Source organism: Zootoca vivipara, chromosome 11 (assembly GCF_965207765.1).
Source record: "Zootoca vivipara chromosome 11, rZooViv2.hap1.1, whole genome shotgun sequence".
In the NCBI taxonomy this organism is placed as follows: domain Eukaryota; kingdom Metazoa; phylum Chordata; class Lepidosauria; order Squamata; family Lacertidae; genus Zootoca; species Zootoca vivipara.
In genome coordinates this window covers 5,538,936-5,549,283 of record NC_142594.1, presented here as the reverse complement: position 1 = coordinate 5,549,283, position 10,348 = coordinate 5,538,936, and the positions used below count along the sequence as shown (strand labels likewise).

The 10,348-nt window shown below is 44.0% G+C and overlaps 1 protein-coding gene across 1 annotated transcript in view; it reads right to left on the bottom strand.

The window, feature by feature from the left end:
- Positions 1-512: 512 nt before the first annotated feature.
- The window catches only part of VPS41 (VPS41 subunit of HOPS complex), a 113,989-nt gene continuing 104,153 nt past the window's right edge, over positions 513-10,348 (bottom strand). Inside the window, exons 26-29 of the mRNA XM_060280561.2 lie at positions 9,019-9,118; positions 6,956-7,000; positions 5,648-5,727; positions 513-2,138 (exon numbers count right to left, since the gene is read on the bottom strand). Of these exons, the coding sequence (XP_060136544.1) occupies positions 2,058-2,138; positions 5,648-5,727; positions 6,956-7,000; positions 9,019-9,118 (306 nt within the window). The 3' untranslated portion in view covers positions 513-2,057. The remainder of the gene's footprint in view (positions 2,139-5,647; positions 5,728-6,955; positions 7,001-9,018; positions 9,119-10,348) is intronic.

Here is a 10,348-nt window from a genome sequence, read left to right as displayed (position 1 = left end):
GGCACCGTCCGCTTAGGGAGGAAGCTGAAAGGGCATCACTTCTTCCGGCACAAGAAGTAAGGAGAGCGCTGCAACGCAGGTCAAGGGGGCGGCGTTTGGGGTGCCCAGACTACTTTGCTGGCATAGGAACAGACGTATGCCATTGCCAGATTCTGATTCAGGATGAGAGGTCATGTTTTAAGCTGTCTCTACACTGTAAATAAATAGCACAATAAACGTCTTTGAAGACAAACTGGACTCAGGCGGAGTTACTCTAGAGTAGCCACGATGACCCTCTGACAGTAGTGAAACAGTGTAATATGCCTAAAACCAGGTCCTATTTGCAGCAGATAAGATCGTTCACACACCATGCTCACTTATAAAGAGAACCATTACAATGGACAAAAGCCAGACAAAAGCATTAGTCATGCCAAGAACTGACGGAAATTTTTCTTCTCACTACTGATTTTTGTATAGGATCCATGTAGATGCTATGGAAACATATATTATTGCAATCATACAGATCCACAAAATGAGGCTAAAGTAAGCTTTTACTAGGATTTAATCTTCCTCCTCTTTTTTTAAAGCTGTGACTCCATCATATAGCACAATATAGTTCAGAGAGGACAGATGAGCACACGAAACAATATGCAAACATCTGGGATTATGTAATCCAGATGATGGTACTAATATATGGGTCAGAAAGACTTAGGTTTAAACAGCAAGAGGCACAGGAAAACAATGTGGTTACATGTACTTAAAGACAGTTTCATTCTCCCCATTTCATTTGTTTTATTTTACTAACAGGATGCTATGGTCTATGAAACCTGTTTAGCAGCCAGGGGGTGGGAGACGAGCAGAGAACATTTCGTAGCACATTCATGTAGCTACTGCAAATCTAGAGCCTCTGGAGAAAAGGGCGCCAGCTTTTCGCTTCGTTATGGCATCATGGCAAAGAAGTGAGCCACTGCACACTTTGAAGCAGATGCTGTTTGCCTTCTGCTTGCGGCAACTATCTGGTTCATGTGAATGCATGCAAGGGCCAAGAACTGGGGTGCGCACAGAACCCACTAAATATGGGGTGACATGAAAGGGATCCTTGGAGCTGTCTGCGCCTTCCCCCCAATGTGTTTACAAAGATCTCCTGCAACAGACATTATGCACATCATATATTTTCCACCCACCAACTGCATCCAATTGGGTATTGGGTGTTTAGGGGATGGGGTACCACCTCTGGTGCAGAGATGGAAGTGCTTGGTGACTGCTTAGCGACTGGCAGCCTAGAAAAATTCAGAAAAGATATGAGCCACCGTGGCAAATAGATGGACAGATTTAAGTGGAACCTCCCAGTCCAGAGGCAGTATACCTATGAACAACAGGTGTTGGAAACAAACTACAGGGGAGGGCTGTGCCTTCATGTCGTGTTTGTCAGCTTTCTGGGGCATTTGGTTGGCTTGTGTTGTAAATAGGATGCTCAAAGTAGGTAGAACCCTGGTCTCCATTGGCAGGTTGTTGTTTTTTAAAGTCTTACCATCTTCTGGCATGCTTCACATCTTAGAATTACAACTGTTTTGAGGTCCCCTGAATAAAAGGATAAGGTACAGATGAAGACACAATCTTGGTCAGGCAATGCATGTACATGTTCCTGAATGTGGAGCCCCAAAGAGTTCATGCGCTCGTGTACAAAGATCAAACTGCCATTTCAGCTACGACTTCGAGCCCGTTGACAGGCTTTAACTTTGTAAACAGACCGTATCGACTCAATTACTTTCCCACTTAGGTTTACTTGTCATTCATTAGTAGAGATTAAGCAAGCATACAGGGGACCGCATCTGAACTGCACAATGGTATATTAGGGAACACATTGATTACTTCCTGGCTGCCGGCACTTGAAATCCACATAGGAAATATCAGTGAGCTGGATGATTGAAAGAGTCCCTCTTGCTACAACCACAGCCAAAGTTACATACATATACACACACTGTGTAGCAGGCATTGACAATGAAGCACCGCTCCAGTGAGCCACATTAAAGTAGTCACACATAGAAGAATATAAGCTCTCAACATGCCAAATGTTATTATTTTTTCATCTCCAAGATGGCACTGCCTGGACCTCTGTGTTTAGCACTGCAGATGTTACAGAAGTGTACCGACGAATCCTGAAAACAAAAATAAAACAGTATTGGTTTTGTAAATCTATTGTATATTATTTCCAGGCACATTTGTGCCAAAATACATACACATGGCCGAAAACAAATAGGCTATGGCTAAGATCCAAAGAGCTATGCCTAAGAGCAAGTACAGTGGTACCTCGGTTTATGAACACAATTGGTTCCGGAAGTCTGTTCATAAACTGAAGCAAACTTTCCCATTGAAAGTAATGCAAAGTGGATTAATCTGTTCCAGACAGTCCGCGGAGTACTTAAACTGAAGCGAACTTTCCCATTGAAAGTAATGGAAAGTGGATTAATCCGTTCCAGACGAGTCCGCGGAGTACTCAACCTGAAGCGTACTTAACCCGAAGCATGGGTGTAATTGGTTCCGGAAGTCTGTTTATAAACTGAAGCGTTCATAAACTGAAGCAAACTTTCCCATTGAAAGTAATGGAAAGTGAATTAATCCGTTCCAGATGGGTCCGTGGCATTCGTAAACCGAAAATTCATAAACCGAGGTGTTCATAAACCGAGGTTCCACTGTAGTGCGATTTTGAGCATTTCCCCCATGGCCTTATTCTCCATGGATTTGTCTGACCCTCTTTCAAAGCCACCCAAGTTGGTGGCTGTAAAAAGCAATACTATATCACAGGCGCGTCCAACAGGTACAGGTGAAACTTGGAAAATTAGAATATCGTCGAAAAGTGCATTCATTTCAGCAATGCAACTTATTATTTTTTATTTTTCTTTTAATTGTTACAAATGCTTTCTTTTGGAAATTCCACAGTAATAAAACAAATAGTTACAATAATACAAAAATAAACATCGCTATTACATTTCATTAATTACATTCTATTTATAATTGACCCTAACGACAAATAATTACAATTTCAACAAATAAAGGCTTGACATATCTTGCTTTGCATGTCATGCATCTATCTCATATATTGGTTTCACCTTTTAAGTTGCATTACTGAAATAATTGCACTTTTTGACAATATTCTAAATTTCCGAGTTTCACCTGTAGATCGTTACTGGTAGATCTCTGGCCCCTCAGTGATCTACTCCCCCCCCCAAAAGCTCAATAACTTTGGCTTCCCCAAAAAAGCTCAACAACGCTGGCTTCCTAAAAAAGCTCTACAACCTTGGCTTCCCAAAGAAAGCTCAAGAACTTTGCCTTTCCTACAAAAAGCTCTACAACTTTGGCTTTCCTGAAAAAGGTCAGCAACTTTTGCTTCCTAGCAAAAAAGTGGGCCATCAGATTAAGTTCCATTTCATTTGCTCCCTAAAAAAAGCTCAGCCACCTTGCCATCCCCAAAAAAGCTCAACAACTTTGATCCATCCAATGACAATGGGTAGATCACTGCCAGTTTTTTTACACTATGAGTAGATCACAGTCTATTGGGAGCTAGACGTCCCTGCAATATCATATTAATATTCTTTGAACATCAGCCTCCCATGCCATATAACACCCTAGTTTTGGAAGTGGTTTACCGTGTGGCATAGTGGCTTCCAGTAGTGCCAACTTGAATAAAATATTGGGGGGTGTGTGTCCCAGGTAAGCTCCGCCCTGCATAATTGATCACAACACACCCCATAAATGTTTTGTTGGGAGTTGGCCTCTATGGTGGCTTTTGTTTGAGAACTGTTAAGTCCAATGATCCCTTAATAATACACAGTTATTTAGATGCTAACCTATCTGTGCAATATGGAGCGTATTATTTTTTAGGGATTTATATAATGCTTACATGCCACATAAAAAGAAGATTATGGCAGTTAAGTAAATACAATTTTTAAAAAGATATACGTTGCTGCTACTGCTGCCTTATAGAAAACTCAGTTCACACATTCTGTTTTGCTCTACTTTCTTGTTTTAATACAGTCATACCTCAGTTTAAGTACGCTTCGGTTTGAGTACTTTCAGTTTAAGTACTCCACGGACCCTTCTGGAACGGATTAATCCACTTTCCATTACGTACTTTCAATGGGAAAATTCGCTTCAGGTTAAGTACAGACTTCCGGAACCAATTGTGTACTTAAACCGAGGTACCACTGTATTTCACTATTTTATCGCTGGCTTTTAGATTAAATTGCTATTGTGAAATTTGGATTTTATTCTTTTGCTTTATGATGTGAGCTGTCCTGTTCACTCAATATGATCTCAGTTTAGTAAACTGAAATAAGAGATCGTCCGGCCACTCCATGCATCAACCTGGTTTTGCAGCACCTCCAGGAACAGTGCACCAATAAAATAAAATAAAATAAAACTCTAGCACATTGGAACTTATGGAAAAGATTTAATTTTACAACAAAATCGGTAAAACAAGATGTGTCATGAGATAGAATTATTTCAAAAAACAGTAAACTCTCTCTCCGATGGATGTTACAGGCTTCTCAGCAAGATGGTGAATGCGGAGTTTATATTCACTTCAGTTCCTTAAACTAATTGCCGAGGTGTTACAGCTCAGGTCTTAATACCTGAGTTCTGAGACAAGTTGGTACTTTCTGTCAGCTTCCTAACCTTTTATAAACTCCAGAGGTTCCCCTAGGAGTATAACAGACAAGGGGGTCACCACACCCCTGCTAACTGGTTGGGGCTTGTCATTGTGTGTCTAGGATTGCAACCCAAATACCATGTCTTCAATCACTTGCCAATTATTTTGACTTTGTTATGTAGCATAAGAGTTCGTTCTACAGGTTAAGGCAGGGGTCCCCAGAATAAGGCCCGGGGGCCGGGTGTGGCCCAATCGCCTTCTACATCCGGCCCGCGGATGGTCCGGGAATCAGCATGTTTTTACATGAGTAGAATGTGTCCTTTTATTTTAAATGCATCTCTGGGTTATTTGCGGGGCATAGGAATTCGTTCATATTTTTTTAAAAAATATAGTCTGGCCCCCACACAAGGTCTGAGGGACAGTGGACCAGCCCCCTGCTGAAAAAGTTTGCTGACCCCTAGGCATGGGTAGGGAAACTAAGGCCGGGGGTGGCGCCGAATCCGGCCCAATCGCCTTCTAAATCTGGCCCATGGACAGTACGGGAATCAGCATGTTTTTACATGAGTAGAATATGTACTTTTATTTAAAATGCATCTCTGGGGTATTTGTAGGGCATGGGAATTCGTTTTTTTCATATCGAAATGATTATTGTTCTTTATCTTTGCAATAAAAAGGAAGTATTGCTTCCTTTTTGTCAGAATCAAGTTGAATGTTTCCCCTTTGATATCAAAGTTACATTAAATATCTGGCTGAGTGGAGACCACAGTTTCTTGCTAATGGAAGCAGTTTTTAAAACCTGTGGTGCTGTAAGGCGAAGGGGCGGAAGAGGTTATTTGGATGGGCTCAATATTTTGGTATTAAACACCTACTGAGATCCAGCTAAGAACAATTACTATAATTATTTTATAATCCTTGATAAATGCTTGCCCTGCTCAGCAGACGGCAAAAATAACTTATTTGTCCTTTTGTCTTTGACTATAGCAATTTATAGAATTCACAGAGATTAAGCTGGTTACTTACTGTGCTAAGTTCAGGAAAACACTCTTTGTGGAACATATGCCTGCAGTGAAACACTGTTACGCTGAAAGATTTAGATGCATCTGGCAAGAGAAGAGAGGAAAAATACATGATGTATTAGCAAAATACATGAGCTGAAGGCTATAAAAAGCACCAAGAGAGATGTTACCTCAATATATGGCAGCTTATTAAGCAGCAGCATCCAAGGATATTTTGAAAAGGGTGTTGTGTACACACACACACACTTTTCACAAGGCAGGCAAATTAATTTTGGGTTTCCTACCTTTTTATGGTGACATCACATGACCTTACACTGACCACGTTAAAATAATAAAATAAAAAAGACCACGTCTTTTAATGTTTCCATGCTCTTAGAAACACAGTGCTCGACTGGCTATGCTTCAGGAAAGAGCTTCATGTTCAAGTGGAGATTTGAACCCAGGGCTCTCTAATTCAAGTGCAAAACTGGCTTTCCATGAGTACCCAACACTTCCTTAAAATAAAACAGCTGCATTTCTGGAGACGGTCATAAGCATATCCGCAACATTCTGCTGTACATACATAAACAGATGCGGGGCATGAATCATACTGCATTAAAAAAAACACCCTGTTCTTAGCATCTGTTGTGAAATAAACCTTCAATTCTTGGATCCCACCCCCCCTGGTTTAAGCGAATCAGAAGAAAACCTAGCAGCAAAGGATATAGAGGCTGATTCCTCTACTCCCTGGAGCAACCTAGTTTGTCCCTTCCGGGGAAGCTGCGTAGGAAGAAAAACCACAGACGTGGCTACTGTATGTGGCATATTGTAGTGCATGCCAAGCAGGGCCAGCTTACCAATGAGCTGAAGAAGCCACCTCAGGCTTCATGGGTGCCCTGCTGCTGGTGGAGAAGCAGAGGCAGGACCAACAGTGGCTTCTGGGAAGATCTCCCCAAATCTCACGAGAACTCTGCAAGGAACCTTGCCTGAACCTCCCACCGCCACATGACCCAGGTGAGGGATGCTATGCAGAGTGGCAGCTTCCCTTTTCACCTCAGGTAGCTAAACAGGCCACACCATCCCTGATGCCCAGGTAAAATAGATACCCAGGTAAATTAGATGCCCAGGTAAATTAGTACAGGGTCGCAGGAAATCCCAACGGAAGTGGTTTCATACCAACACCATCAAAGGTGGTGCAAAGGGGAAAGGAGTTGGAGGACAGGCCCCTGAGGACTGGTCTCTATCTTCCACAACCACCACCCTTTCAGAGCACCCTAACAGCCAGGGATCTTCTCTCTGGGGGGCTTTGTATTTTGGACATAAAATATCCCACCTGTAGGCAGTATAGGGGAAAGGCATGTTTCACATATATTCTCCTCTGTAAGAAAAGAAAGAGTTACACAAGTCAACACAATTTATCTGAATAATGTTATATCACCTATCTCAGGCAGGTTTGCACACAATGAGATGGTTTGCACACAATGCTAAGCCAAACTATGGCTTAGAAAGGTAAAGGTAAAGGACCCCTGACAGTTAAGTCCAGTCACGAACGACTCTGGGGTTGCAACGGGAGCTCACCTCGTCGCGGGGATTTGAACCGTCGACCTTCTGATCGGCAAGCCCTAGGCTCAGTGGTTTAGACCACAGTGCCACCCATGTCCCAGCTTAGCAAGAATGAACAAGGGTCCCATGGCTTAGCAAGAATGAACAAGGGTTCCCAGAGAGAAGACTGTAGTTGCTGTACAGCCCCCCAACCTCCCACTGGGCTTATGGTTTGTCTCAAGCAAACCAACCACAAACTGTTTACCTAAAAACAAGCTGTGGATTGTGGTGGGTCTGGAGCATAGCTGCCAAGTTATCCCTTTTTTTAAGGGATTTTCCCTTATGCTGAATAGGCTTCCTCGGGAGAAAAGGGAAAACTTGGCAGCTATGGTCTGGAGTGAGATAAATCATTTAGTCCAGGTTCAGATGACAAACCAAGCCAAACCATGGCTCAGCTCACAGCAGACGGAATAGAGGAGCAAAGCAGCTACAACCTCTTTTGTGGGAACCTTACACATTAATGCTAAACCATAGTTTGGGTTTAGTGTTACAGGCAAAAGTTGCCAATGTATAAAGGTAAAGGTAAAGGGGCCCCTGACCATCAGGTCCAGTCGTGTCCTACTCTGGGGTTGCGGAGCTCATCTCGCTCTATAGGCCGAGGGAGCCGGCGTTTGTCCGCAGACAGCTTCTGGGTCATGTGGCCAGCATGACAAAGCTGCTTCTGGCGAACCAGAGCAGTGCACGGAAATGCCGTTTACCTTCCCGCCGGAGCGGTCCCTATTTATCTACTTGCACTTTGATGTGCTTTCGAACTGCTAGGTGGGCAAGAGCTGGGACCGAGCAACAGGAGCTCACCCCGTTCCAGGGATTCGAACCGCCGACCTTCTGATCAGCAAGCCCTAGACTCTGTGGTTTAACCCACAGCCCCACCTGGGTCCCTATGTGTCAGAGGGCCTGATGTGGCTACTCTAGAGTAACGACTCCAGCATGGTCTTTTTAGGTTTTTATTAAGTGCTGATTATTTACAGTGTTCAGAGCGGTTAATATACATCCTTAAGGTGAGGTGTCAGAACCTCCGAATGGCGATTGGCACGTTTTCCTCCAGCATAGAAGCTTTGGAAGACCCAACCTCTTCCCCCTACGTTTGCGTCGCAATTCCGGAGTTGGGGGAATTGGCCTTCCCCCCCTGCTCCCATCTTCCTGTCCCACCTGGGGCATGGGCTCCGCAACCTTGCCTGAGCCTCGGACACTACTTCCTGACTCTCCGCTGGAGGCAGAGCTCTCCTTGCTCTCTCCAGCGCTTGGGGATGGGCTGGAACTTAAGATGGGAGGGACTTCCCTGTATCCCTTGTCCCTCACACTATGTATAGGTAATATTTAAAAAAGAGACTCTCCACAATGCCCAATAATTGCTACTCCATGAGGATAAGAACTTGGTACCTTTAATATGCCCTAAAAACTATTTTGCAAGCTAAATAAGATAATACAAAATTTGCACAGGTATTTAGATGTTTTCTGTCATGTGTTTTGTTACTAATAAATGTAATCCCACAGTAAAAAGTCCAATAAAGATTTAAGAACCACATACTGCAACCTACATTTTAGGACAGTGTTTCTCAACCAGTGTGCCTCCAGATGTTTTGGGACTACAACTCTCATCATCCCTAGCTAGCAAGACCAGTGGTCAGGAATGATGGGAGTTGTAGTCCCAAAACATCTGGAGGCACACTGGTTGAGAAACACTGTTTTAGGATATGTCAATAACGTAATAAAATGGAAGTTATCCCAAAAGTTTGGATGTGAGCAATGGAAACTATTATGCTTCAGAAATTTCCAGAGATGTGTTGAACATACCATCCACAAGGACTCCTCTCATCTGTGTTCGGTGCATCTTTTTCAGCAAGGAAAGTGAGTCAGCAACAAGAATCTTCTTGCACCCCTCCCGGAGCAAAATCTAAGGCACAAGTGGATGCAACACTGTGACAATGCTTCAGCTGGTTTTCACTCTCATGTTATGCAGAAGTTGAAATTACATGTTTTACATTATTCTTTGATGCCAAGGTCCATTCTCCTACTAGTAAAGCTTTTTGGTAATGACTCACCTGGAGCCTCAAAATGTAGTAATCAAAATTATAGATCAGTTATCCTAGTGCCCTGCTATGGGCACCTGCAGCTATTGGATGGGATAATTTCCTTAAAATAGTCCTTTCCCAGTAAATTTTCACATGCTTGATCACAATATTTAACAGCAACCCTTCTGGACTTTGGACAGTAACAAAATGATTTGGTAACCACAACAGGCCCTGTGTCCCTTGTCAAAGCTACTTCTTAGAGGACCTAACACAGAGCTTTGTATTGCAAAGCGGGGGGACGGGGACTCCATGAGTGGGACTGTTCCACCCTAACAGATGCACCACAAGCTGTTCCAAAGAATAATATGAAAATGAAAAGTGAAAAATTAAGCCAGTAAAAGAGAAAAAAGTCACGCGGAGCTCTTCATCTCGTGAATCGCAGGAACCAAGCCACTTCCACTGGCAGTGTGACCAATGTTCCAGACTACTTGCAAAAGGCAGGTACAACTGGACAGGGTTAGATGTGCCAGAAATCAATGAGCCTTTTATTAATATTATTCAGCTTGTGTTGCATGTCTTGTGTTTGTTTTCTACGCAGGACTGTCCTCAACGCTGCCCGGAGCTCCACTCACGCAACAGGACTTCCTCTCATCTCCCCATGCACCCCGTAAATCTGATAAGGAGGGGCGGATTCTGTGGGTGGGGTTTGTGGGGTGGGGAAAGGAAGGAGAAGTTGTTCCATTGTGCCAGTGGAAGTCTGTTGTGCAAGCAGATCAGCCGTCAAGGACACAACTCCTCTCCCCTCCCTTTTGAACTGCCATGGTCGCTTTCTCTCTCGTACCCCCCATAGCATCCCAGGCCCGGCTCTAGGGGTAGTCTCGGTGGTGCGGGGTGCCAGGGCAGCGGGCTGGCAGGAGGGCGCTGCGTGGCGAAGCCGCACGGAAGCCATGCTGCGCGCGCCCACCAGGGTGGGGGCGCCGGAGCGATCTCCGCGCCACGGTGCCCGACCGGCTTGAGACGGCTCTGTAGGATCCCCTTGGACTGACTTGGAGTGCACAAGGCCTAAAGGATGAGCACAGCAGAGGTGTCGTTTTGGATGCTACTCCCTGGAA